At 41.8% G+C, this 13,183-nt stretch overlaps 1 protein-coding gene across 1 annotated transcript; it reads left to right on the top strand.

Annotated features, from left to right (window-relative positions):
* The first annotated feature begins 7,526 nt into the window (after window positions 1-7,526).
* LOC121569603 (telethonin) lies at window positions 7,527-8,981 on the top strand. The gene is made up of 2 exons (XM_041880693.2): window positions 7,527-7,973; window positions 8,291-8,981. Exons 1-2 carry the CDS (start codon window positions 7,825-7,827, stop codon window positions 8,679-8,681), a joined length of 540 nt encoding a protein of 179 aa, XP_041736627.2. The 5' UTR covers window positions 7,527-7,824; the 3' UTR covers window positions 8,682-8,981.
* Window positions 8,982-13,183: the final 4,202 nt, after the last annotated feature.

Raw genomic sequence — 13,183 nt, 5'->3', positions numbered from 1 at the left:
TAAAGAGGTAAGCTTAGATAACCTATGAAGAAAAATATACATATTTAAAAGCTGTTTCAGGTGTTTGAAAAATGCAGCATTCTCCAACCACCCCATCGCGTACTTCGTGCATGACGAACCTGAACACAATCATTATCCCTCCCTCTGTCTGATCTTAGTTTTAAAGTGCAGTCTCTCTCTCTCTCTCTCTCTCTCTCTCGCTCGCTCGCTCTCTCTCTCTCTCTCTCTCGCTCTCTCTTTCTGACAGCTCATTTAAGTGTCACTTCCCAGCAGCTGAGGCTGACTGTATAGTTATGTAACAGAGAGAGAGAGCGCCCTGGCACTATGGAGGGGGCTGCCAGGGGGCAGAATGATCAGCCTGGCAGGATCACCTTATCACCGCTCACCCTTAGGGAACTTCTACACCGAAGGCCTCATTAGAATAGTGACGTCACAATTAATTCACAAACAGAGGAACTTTGAGTACCCATGCGGGTCCCTATCACACCTACTGTCAGGCAGCTGCGTCCCCACCAGACATGTGACTTGTGCTGTTGTTGTGTGCTTAAAGGCCCAATGCAGCCGTTATTATTTCAATATCAAAGCATTTCTGGGTTACAAATAAGTAACTTGCTGTGATTGTTTTCAATTAAAATGGTAAAAAATTAACAAAAACAGCTTCTTAGCAAAGAGCAATGTCTCAAGCAAGAATTTTTCTAGGGCTGTCTGGGAGTGAGGAGAGGAAAACTGAAAACTAGCTGTTATTGGCAGACAGGTTTGGAACTCTCTTTCTTTTTGGTCTATCAACTAATTTACCGCCTGGTGATGTCACCAGGCAGGCCAAAACTCCATCCCACCAAAACAGGCAGAAATTTCAGGGTGTCTTTTCAAACAGCTCTTACACTAAAAGGTCATTATCATAATTTTCACAATTTCACAGTATTGTTCCAACCTCATAGTGTGGAAGTATATATTAAACACTCAGGAAAATCACGTTTTTGACTGCACTGGGCCTATAAACAAATGCTTGGCACTCACAGGCCAGGGGTCAATGTTACTGTAATACTGTTTTTTTTATCGCTTTGGTGGAATTTTCACAAGTATGTGGTACATTTTCATAACTCTTAGTACAAAACTCAAAACAGATCGTCAAAAAGTCAGTTGTTTCAAAACTCTAAGCATATTTTCAATTGACTAAGTACAACACACAAAATCATACAGTTACTTTTTCACCAAACTTAATCAGTGTTTCATCTATAAAATAAGTTTCACATTGCAATACATGTTCATATAAAGTAATTGCCTTTCACAATGCAATGTTCACATTACTTTTTATTTGATTCTTTACATTTTACATGTAAACTGGTTTGTCTACTACAGATTTTGAGAACTACATCATGAAAATGTATGGCTGTAAAGTAGAAACATAAAAAGTATGATATATTCTAGAATGTACTACTATGATAATGACTATTATGATTTTACTTCACACTAAGGGGGGTTCACACTGCTTTACTAAAATTGCATTGGCTAACACAGTACTGTAATACCGTAATACATGCCATTTACGTAGCAGACACTTTTATCCAAAGTGACAACAGTCCACACATTTTGGTATGTGACCCCAGTGGGAATTGAACCCACAACTCTGGTGTTGCTAGTGCCATGCTTTTATGAACTGAGCCACATACAGGACAACTACAATACAGAAGTTCAATACAATACTGTTAAATACAATACACGATTACAATACAGGTGGAAGATGTATGATTGCCATCCCCACGAGCGCACCACCCTTCTTCAGGCCATGGAGGAGGCATGCATTGATTTCAAGCCAGACCTATGTCAGGCTTGAATTCGCCATGCTAAAATGTTTTTCCCCAAGTGCATAAACAATGAGGATATTTACTGCGATTTTGATGAGAACCTATGGCCAAATGCTTGAGGCAGGCTTGATGCAAACTATTGCCTGTTAAACATTATGTTTATTTCATTTGATTACATTGTGAAATATGTCTTCAATGATCACACCTTTGATTACACATGGGATAGAAATTGTGGAAATGTGATGTTCAGCCTAATGTGAAAACAATGTAATGTACTGAATTTACAGTACTTTAGCATACTACATTCAAAGGGCAATTTTGAAACATGTATCTTACATTTTTTGCTATTGGATTAACTGGTTGATAAAATAACTACATTGAGAAGATATCATTATGTTGTGTTCTGGTGATTAAACCAATGTACTCATTATATTTCACAGTAAACTTATATTTTGAATCAATGGTTGTGTGGTGATAGATGTCTCCAGACAAAATGAATGCACAATGAAAGGTTTTAATGTGTGATCAACCTTTCTTCAAGTCCCATAACCACTTTATTTGAGTTGGCCTTGAGTAAGGGCTTATATTTTGTCCCCACTGTATCATGTAATGACTTTGACACCACAATATAGTTTCAGAAATTATTTTGTACATTGAGACTTAGGGAGTTCTTCTGTCCCATAGATGATAAGACTCCAAATTTGGATGTGTCAATTATGGGTGAGAGGAGTGTTCAGGCTATAGGTGACACAATAGAGAATGACATTTCCCACAGAACGAATACCCCTTTTCGAGACAAATCCACCTTTTGTCCGCCAAGATACAGAAATCCCTCCCTAGAAACATACTGCAGATTGGTGGAAAAAGATGTGTCTCAGATTCTGAATAAGAAACGAGAATACAGAGTCTACAATCATCTCCCTTAAGAACAGATACAAGCATAGGATGATTTAAAAAAGGATTCCACTTTGATAGGGCGTAATGCTGATAAGGGCAGAGCTGTGGTGCTGTTAAACCGTGATGACTATGTGAATTCCTCTCCTTCATCAATTCAAGCAGTGAACATTTGATGCACATGAATCAAGTTTTCTTGACATTTTGTAGTACACAGAGTGTACTACACAGATTCGTAGTACACAGAGTGACTATGACAAACAAGCCGACTGTCTGGATGAGCGTTTCAGACAGCGGTGTTACCCAGAGGGATCGTTATAAAAATATGACCCAGGATGACAGCCTCACGCCAAAACCACCCCGCCCTCCTGACCAACGCGTTCAATGCTTCTTTCAGTACTCCCCACTTGGTAAACAGTTCGACCACATCATTAAAAAACACTGGCACATCTTGAGCACTGATCCACAGCTGGAACAGAGGTTTAAAGAACCTCCTCGGGTAGTCTTCAGACGCGCACCCAACATCAGTCAAATTGTGGTGAGGTCTGATCTTCCACCAGTGCCACGTTGTACCTTTCTAGACAATGTGCGGGACGGTAATTATAGATGTGGCGGACGAACCCAGTGTCACTTTACGAACAAATGCACAATGTTCAATCGCCCTATTATGGGCAAGGCTATTAAAATTAAAAGTAAGGGCATCATTAGCGTACTAGGGGGTAACTAAGAACAATGTCTAATTGCTGACACAAAAAAGTAACGTTTGGAAAAGAAATGAAATGTGGATGAATGTCATGCTTAGGCGAATAAACTAGAAAGGGAAATAAATGGCTACAGTTTACACTTTTTTAGTTATTTCATGACATTTTGTTTTTAGAAAAGGGGCGTTTTTTTAAAGGACCAGGGGTGAGCACTCAGTTTGTTTGTTTGACCTGGCGAAGATCCGTTTTGGATCCAAACGTTGTCAATAAAGCGGTGAATTGGGAGCTTTAACCGTGTGCGGGCCTTCTTGTTCTTTACTTGCGTTACAAATGTTACCAGTTTGGAGTTTTGTATTAAGAGTTTTTAAAATTCGCCACATATTTGTGAATATAGCACCAAATCGATAAAAAAAAAAGCTGTAACACTGACTCACATGACAGTCACTAATGTACTGTATGTGCTAGTTGTATGTGTGTAAAAAAAAAAGTAAGACTGATTATCTTATAAAATGTCTGAACAGATACTGAGTGATTGTCTTATCAAATGTCTAAATTGATTTAGTTCTATGTTTTTTGAAAAAGAGAATGACCTCACTGCAGAAGTATGCCTCGAGACTTAATAGGTTTCTGCAATGGGAATCCTGAACTGAAGTGACGTTTTATGGTTACCATGGCTGCATAACACATAGTGTGTGTGTGTGTGTGCGTGCTTGCGTCTGCAATGTGATATCTTACATACATTGTGTCATTAAGGTACATGTCTTAGACGTGAGAATAGGAATCTATTGCTGTACTTATTGCTGTATCTAGTTTCAATATTAATTTGAAATCAAAGGATACATGTATAACTTTATATGTATTCTTGCTATGCAGGTGTTATATATAGGATGACATCAGTGCCTGATGCGGAAGAGTTAGTCATTGAAAGAGTGACTGGTAGTGACACCAAGGCAACATTGCATGTGTGTGGGTGTTTTGTGTGTGTGTGTGTGTGTGTGTGCGTGCATATGTGTGTGTGCATGAGAGAGAGAGAAAATCTTTAAGACTGTAACCTGAGAGACTCTTGGCTGGAGTGGGTCTCTGTCATCAGACTAATAAATCAGAGATAGAAGTCACTGTCCATGACAGACGAAACACTGATACAACACAGCTAATCAGCTAGATAACAGATTCACAAGGTACTCCAGTCAAATAAAAATTATTTGTGGCTGTAGTTTATACAAAAAAACAGTTGGTCCCTTGGTCAATGCCTTTGCCTGGTATCTGTTCCGTAGCACGTATAGCCTTGCATTATCCAAAACAGACTGACCACCTGCCTACAGAACATCACCTTTGATCTTGAGTCTCTAAAAGGAACTGTTACCCCAAATATAGCAAGGCCGTACATGCCAGGGCTCTCCATGGTTACTGAAAGAGACAACCCTAAACTCAGCAGTTTCACCCTGCTAGCTACCAAGATAACTGTTAGTTTCACAATCTGTATGTATGTTTATGTTAATATACAGTATACAGTACCAGTCAAAAGTTTGGACACACCTACTCATTCAAGGATTTTTCTTTATTTTTACTATTTTCTACATTGTAGAATAATAGTGAAGACATCAAAACTATGAAATAACACATTTGGAATCATGTAGTAACCAAAAAAGTGTTAAACAAATCAAAATATATTTTATATTTGAGATTCTTCAAATAGCCACCCTTTGCCTTGATGACAGCTTTGCACACTCTTGGCATTCTCTCAACCAGCTTCACCTGGAATGCTTTTCCAACAGTCTTGAAGGAGTTCCCACATATGCTGAGCACTTGTTGGCTGCCGTCCGACTCATCCCAAACCATCTCAATTGGGTTGAGGTAGGGGGATTGTGAAGGCCAGGTCATCTGATGCAGCACTCCATCACTCTCCTTCTAGGTAAAATAGCCCTTACACAGCTTGGAGGTGTGCTGGGTCATTGTCCTGTTGAAAATCAAACAATAGTCCCACTAAGCCCAAACTAGATGGGAAACCAGTGTGCCTAAATAAATCACAGACAGTGTCACCAGCAAAGCACCCCCACACCATAACACCTCCTCCTCCATGCTTTATGGTGGGAACTACAAATGTGGAGATCATCTGTTCACCCACACCACGTCTCACAAAGACACGGCGGTTGGAACCAAAAATCTCAAATTTGGACACCAGACCAAAGGACACATTGCCACCGGTCTAATGTCCATTGCTCATGTTTCTTGGCCCAAGCAGGTCTCTTCTTCTTATTGGTGTTTCTTTGCAGCAATTCGACCATGAAGGCCTGATACACACAGTCCCCTCTGAACAGTTGATGTTGAGATGTGTCTGTGACTTGAACTCTGTGAAACATTTATTTGGGCTGAAATTTCTGAGGCTGGTAACTCTAATGAACTTATTCTCTGCAGCAGAGGTAACTCTGGTCTTCCATTCCTGTGGCGGTCCTCATGACAGCCAGTTTCATCATAGCGCTTGATGGTTTTTGCGACTGTACTTAAAGAAACTTTCAAAGTTCTTGAAATGTTCCGTATTGACTGACCTTCATGTCTTAAAGTAATGATGGACTGTCGTTTCTCTTTGCTTATTTGAGCTGTTCTTACCATAATATGGACTTGGTCTTTTACCAAATAGGGCTATCTTCTGTATACCCCCCCCCTACCTTGTCACATCACAACTGATTGGCTCAAACGCAATTCCACAAATTAACTTTTAAGAAGGCACACCTGTTAATTGAAATACATTCCAGGTTACCTCATGAAGCTAGTTGAGACAATGCCAAGAGTGTCATCAAGGCAAAGGGTGGCTATTTGAAGAATCTCAAATATAAAATATATTTTGATTTGTTTAACACTTTTTTGGTTACTACATGATGTCTTATTTGATAGTTTTGATGTCTTCACTATTATTCTACAATGTAAAACATTTTTAAAATAAAGAAAAACCCTTGAATGAGTAGGTGTGTCCAAACTTTTGACTGGTAGTGTATGTACATTTACACTGAGTATCCCAAACATTAGGAACACTTTTATAATATTGAGCTGCCTTTTGCCATCAGAACAGCCTCAATTCGTCAGGGCATGGACTCTACAAAGTGTTGAAAGTGTTCCACAGGGATGCTGGCCCATGTTGACTCCAATGCTTCCCACAGTTGTGTCAAGTTGGCTGGATGTCCTTTGGGTGGTGGACCATTCTTGATACACACGGGAAACTGTTGAGCGTGAAAAACCCAGCAGCGTTGCAGTTCTTGACACAAACCGGTGCGCCTGCGGCCTGGCACTTACTACCATACCCCGTTCAAAGGCACTTACATTTTTTGTCTTGCCCAATCACCCTCTGAATGGCACATACACAATCCATGTCTCAATTGTCTCAAGGCTTAAAAATCCTTCTTTAACCTGTCTCCTCCCCTTCATCTACACTGATTGAAGTTATTTAACAAGTGACATCATTAAGGGATCATAGCTTTCATCTGGATTCACCTGGTCAGTCTATGTCATGGAGGTGGTCCTCTGTAGCTCAGCTGGTAGAGCACGGCGCTTGTAACGCCAGGGTAGTGGGTTCGATCCCCGGGACCACCCATACACAAAAATGTATGCACGCATGACTGTAAGTCGCTTTGGATAAAAGCGTCTGCTAAATGGCATATTATGGAAAGAGATGTTAATGTTTTGTATGCTCAATCTATGTATTCTCTCTTGGAGCAATAGAGTTTCCCCTCAGCACCCAGCATTATTAGCAATGGCTGATCTCTTTCGACATTAGTGTTCTGCCACTGGCTGCTATATGTACATCAAGACCTCTATTAAGCTCTATTAAGATGCCAGCTCTCAGAAGTCCCCCCCTGTGTGTTCGTGTTTGTTTACATGTGTCTGAACACTGGGTCAGATAGTGCTCTTAAGATGGAAACCTTCCACTTAGTTTGATAACCGGATGTCCCTCAACTTAGCGTGTTGGGCCGGGGTGATTATAGAGGGGATTGAGGGTATCAGGGGATTCTGAGTACAATTACCAGTAACCCACCCACTCCTATCTATTTTTTTCCGCACTCTCTTTCTCTCTCCCCCAGCCACCTCCCTCTCTCTTTCAGATGGGCTGTTGGTGTCAGGTGTCAGCACACACTAGCTGTGGAGTGACAACATGGCTTAGAAATAGCAGCAGGGCTTCTATAAAAGACATAGACGGGCATGGTCCCAGACACAAACAGCAGAGACCACCAGACCATCACCACAGAGGCAAGAGAGAGGAGTACCATCACAGAGTACCTGGGCTAGCAACTACAGACAGACAGATAGTCCAGAGAGAAGAAGACTGAACACAGAGATACCAAGACAGACGGACAGACAGAGGAGTCTGAGAAACTAACGGAGGTGATTAAACCGATAGAAGGACAGAACTTCACCCACACAGAACAGTGATAATGCAGGTGTGTACCGTTCTTGAGAAGCGTGCTGGGGCTGTGGTGGGGGCTGAGCTGGCCTGCAGCGTACGGGAGGAGAACCAGGCTCAGAGGGAGAGCTACAAAGCCGACTGGAACAGTGTTAACATGAAGACCCGGGCCATGGACAGGTGAGTCCCATCCTTTAGACAAACTGTATTCATTACTTCTGGTAGATGTAACACATTGAACAATATTAAGTAATTGATTCTTATATAAAATCTTGAATAACAATAAAGCAATACGTCCCCCTATATTACCATGTGAGTCATCATACTCAAGACTAGCCTACTGTATAATTGATCTTTGTTATAATAACTGTCAGGCTAATCTATCAGCTGACATTACATTTAATGATTTTCATTTAGCTGGTAGGATTCTCAGCTGATACTGAGAGACCATTAGAGTTTGAAAATCACTGAGCAATGTCCAACTCATCTCTCCACAGGCAGACAATGAACATGAATGATGACTCTCGTCGGGAGACCTACACTAGGCAGTGGGAGGCTCGCTCCCTGGCCCAGGCCTGTCCCTCTGGGGTGTACAGAGTGGGCACCATGGAGAGGGGTGTGAGGGAGCACCAGCTCCTGCCCAAGAGGAACACCTTGCCCCTGCCCATCTTCACCCCTGCACAGCTGGGCATCCGGCTGGGCCGTGGAGCACCACACACCCAGGAGGACCTCCGTCCCTTCCCCATCCCCGACGGTGCCTGCCCTGGCAAGAAGGCAGTGGTCGAAATCACACAAGACCTGCCCCCCATCAAGCCACTCAAGATGGAGTTTGCAAAGGTGCCCAGAGCACTGGGCCGCTCCGTGTCACAGGAGGTCCAGAGAGGGTGAAGGAAGAGGAGAGGAAGGAGAGAAGCTGAAAGAATGGATGTTAGGGATAAAGGTTAATTGTGGGGCTCAGCCCATCAGAAAAGCATGGAGGGATGTATATAGATTTATTCTTAGTGACATTTATTCCATCTCTATTTATTATTTATTTATTTCATCTCTATTCCCTAGTGGTCCTCTGTAGCTCAATTGGTAGAGCATGGCGCTTGTAACACCAGGGTAGTGGGTTCGATCCCTGGCACCACCCATACGTAAAAATGTATGCACACATGACTGTAAGTTTAGTAAAGCCGTCACACAGTGCATACCTTTCCTGTTTCATTAGGTATTACATGTATACTACAGATATGTCCAATGTTATACAAGGTATTGTTTGCTTAGAGATCTGATAGCATCTTTTGATTGACAGAAAGGCAGACAAATGCTCTGGGGTGTGTTCTTTCAGCTGTGCCATAAACTAATCTCCCTGCTGACTGGAAAAAAACAGACTGGCATTGTGGCCTTGTCACTTCTATACAGCGAATGAACTGCCCCTGCCCCCCTGTCTGGCGGAAGCCAGTTGTGGATAGGCCACATAGCATAGTATGGCATTCTGACCGCATTATATGCAGTGGTACATTTTACCCCACTTGTCACACAATGGCAGGATGTTTTATATGCTAAACCAATGTATGTATGAAGATGAATTTATTGGTGTATTCATGTGGAATGACCATGCACAGATGAGGGAGGTGAGAGAAGGGAAATACGAAGATATCAAAGATGCTTCAAAAGTGACAGAGTGAGAGAGCAGAAGATAATTGGAACTGTAGAGAGGAAATGAACAAGAAAGTGGGCACGGAGGGAGGGGTGGACTCATTTACATTTTACATTTACATTTTAGTCATTTAGCAGACGCTCTTATCCAGAGCGACTTACAGTTAGTGAGTGCATACATATATATATTTTTTTTTCATACCAACATACCTTGGCATCCAGCCCTCTCTTTTGTAACAATGGAGAGCTGGTGAGCCTTTAGACCTCCAGAAGTCCTTGACACACTCTAATCCTGGGTGAGAGGACAGAACGGTACAACATGATCCCATGCTGGGAACCCAGACAAAGGAGCCCACTGGGCACTGACGTCAATTCAACGTCTACTCCACGTTGGTTCCACGTCATTTTATTGAAATGACGTGGAAACAACGTTGATTCAACCAGTGTGTGCCGAGTGGGAGGTGTGTGTGTGCTGACATATCTGGATGGTCCCGGATCATGACTCAAGTCATTGAAATAGACTGACTACCTGTATGATCAAGACGTCTATATTTAAACAAAGTGTCCTTTGACTGTGTATGATCTACCCATCTAGCTGTGTGCTAATGTTGACATCTGATGTTAGTGAACAGATCATACAGTTTTACATTCAGCATCACTCCGTCAAAGGAAATATAGTATTCTTTCTAACAAAGATATCATCTACATATAGTTCAGGATGTTGTGGATCCCTGGAAATAAATTGAATTAATGTAAACATTACAGTTTGAAAACATAGCTTGTCCCGGGTATGGGGTAAATTGAGCCAGGGGCTAGGTAAGTTAAGCCATTTACATATTTCTGTACTGAATGAAATATTACCACTACCTTTTTAAAACCATGTCTATCTTTATTTCCCAAACACAATTCAACACCATCACAATCACTTTTTTGTCTTTTAGTAATTTTAAGCATCTTTTAACACAGGCTTAACACCTAACTTGCTACTTTTTTAATCACTTTTAACATAGGCCAGGCCATGTTGTTGCCTCATATCCCAGTGATAATGCCTTTCATTACGCCTGGGAAGAAAACACTTCAATTTGCTCAACTTGCCATTGGCTCAACTATTGACTCAACTTACCCCAAGGCAAGCATTTTGACTATATTAGCTCACACAGCTACAAGGATGCACTTTCATGCTAGGTTTAGGACCTCATATTGAAGCTTATAGAGACCCCAAATGATGTATAGAAAAAATGTTCCATGTGGTTTCTTCCTTCACAGACTCCATGAAATGATGACCTCTTCCTAAATATTTGGTCAAATTATTCATTTTGTGTATGGTTTCCTAGAAAGAAAGGCAGCTCAACTAACCCCTTCCTCAATTTATCCCACTCTCCCCTATCTGTTTTCAGAATTATTTTTGTATAATAAAATCTGAAGTGCTTTTCACTTTCACTGTGTGTTGACCTGTCTTAATAAAAAAAGTTGAGTACAACCATCACAAAGAACACCGCACACACACACGCACGCACACGCACGCACACACACACACACACACACACACACACACACACACACACACACACACACACACACACACACACACACACACACACACACACACACACACACACACACACACACACACACACACACACACACACACACACACACACACACACACACACACACACACACACACACACACACACACACACACAGAGAGAGATAGAGTAAATGGGGTGTGGTGATGATAGATTAATCTATGCCTGACTGATTATCAGCTGTAAACAACATGGCTAACTCATAATCTTGCACCTACAGGCTTCTGTTCAGGCAGCAACAGCTGAGGTGGGTTAGACACTTCAACATACAGCTTTATTAGTGGGGTAGAAGAAATATGGTCAAGCTCTGGACTAAGGATAGTACAGATGTAGGACTTAATTTGAGCAAGTTTTCTACAGCAGGAAAATAATCCTGCATTAACAAGACATTTGAATTATTATGTGTTTTATAATTTATGGACATTTTTGTAGGGGCTTATACATTTTCTGTAAGGAAAATCAAGTCTGAAATGTGAAAGTGGAAATTACAAACTTCAGTTTTACATTTCCTAAAAGTTGCCCTGCAACAGGGTGATCAAATTAGTACCCAACATCTTACCGGAAATGTGCAACTTGTAGACTGACTGAGCAACAAGTAACTGGACGTCTCTACTGAATTCTTGCTTGTACGTTGGGTACATAGTATACTGTAACAATCTTTCCCCCCGTCACAATTTTATGTCCATGTCATCTCTATTTCTATATTTTCCCCCAGAAGGTTACTATCTCCATCAGCTCTCTGCCCAGGACACAATGCTCCACTCTCGATCCACATACTGTAACCTCTCTACTACTTTCTCTCCTCTGTACCTTCATGTATGCTCTTTCCTTCCAACTCCCAGTTTGTCCAACTTGGATTGTTTATTTTTTCTTTCTGTCTTTCTCTTCATCTCTCCCTCTCTCTATCCTTTTCTCTGCCCTCCCCCTTGTCTCTCTGTTATGGGGTCTAGTGTGGCTCAGTGTAAGGGTCTAGGTATTATTAGCAGGGTAAACATTGCTATCACTAGAGAGACAGAGCCAGAGAGACAGCCGTATCTGCCTGTTCTTCTCCTCTGAGCTCTTAATCCCTCACTGTTTAATCAGAGCTTTGGGTCTTCTGGTCCGCTCCCTTCCCCCCCATCTAGAACATTACCCCCTCTACCACCGCTACACCCCAAACAGGCCGAGACAGAATCCACCATAGACGCTGCCAAGTCATGAAACTCCCCTCCAGTAGCCAAGGAATGTCAGTTGACATGGAGAGAGAAGTTCATGTGGAAAAACTCAACACAACATGGACTCCCCCAAGTCTTAGTCCATCAGATAGCCCTTATCCCATATCTCCTACTCCATCCACTAACTGTACATGCATTCCAGCACTGATATGAATATTGTGTAACTAACTTGATTGAATTAATCCATCAATCCATTTTATGAATTATCAGTATGTGCTGTATTGTCTCCCATTTCAAGACTGACCCCAGATTTCCTTGTATTCTTCATCACCTTTAGGGTTAATGGAGTCGGTTTGCTTTTGATCTCTTGCCTTCTAATCCCCCTGTGTACTCATCACAGTAAATGTAAACCCCCAGGGGGTCATGGGAGGTCATACTGTGGTAAAGTACGGTAGAATGCAGAGTCACTGTGAATGCCTGTCAAAACATGTGTTCTATTTTCTTGTGACCTATAGGCTCTTAAAAGCACTTATGTAACTCTGATATCAAAGGCTGTGTTTTTCTGGAAGGGTGACTCCACGGACACACTGATGATACACCAACAGGCACGCCCACAAACACCACAGATAAGCAGACCTACTCACCAGTAGCGGTGCGTGGGTAAAATCACTGGGGAAGCCAAGCCAGGGAAAAAAAGCATATTACAACCTGTGTAATGTGATAATTGCGTTGTTTGCTCTATAACCTGTTAGTTCATATGCCTTGCCACTGTGATATATAGGCCTAAAGGCCGAGACAATAAGAAGACACAGTGGCAGAATAAATTCAACCAGACCTTCATTTCATCACAAAACCGGAGAGCAACATCTGTCCGGTGAAGTCCACAAAACATATTGCATGTAACAAGCAGTTACATGACCTACAGGATGGCCAAGCAAGTTAATGTTTCCAACATTTTCGGACTACTAAACAACTATTGATTTAGAACCACCGAGATACCACAAGT

The sequence above is a fragment of the Coregonus clupeaformis genome, chromosome 30, assembly GCF_020615455.1.
Source record: "Coregonus clupeaformis isolate EN_2021a chromosome 30, ASM2061545v1, whole genome shotgun sequence".
In the NCBI taxonomy this organism is placed as follows: Eukaryota; Metazoa; Chordata; class Actinopteri; order Salmoniformes; family Salmonidae; genus Coregonus; species Coregonus clupeaformis.
This window is presented reverse-complemented; position numbering and strand designations above follow the sequence as displayed.

Coding starts and splice junctions, on each gene's coding strand:
- LOC121569603 (XM_041880693.2), top strand. CDS start 7,825: ATGCAGGTGTGTACCGTTCTTGAGAAGCGTGCTGGGGCTGTGGTGGGG. Junction 7,974..8,290: donor AAGACCCGGGCCATGGACAG/GTGAGTCCCATC, acceptor ATCTCTCCACAG/GCAGACAATGAACATGAATG.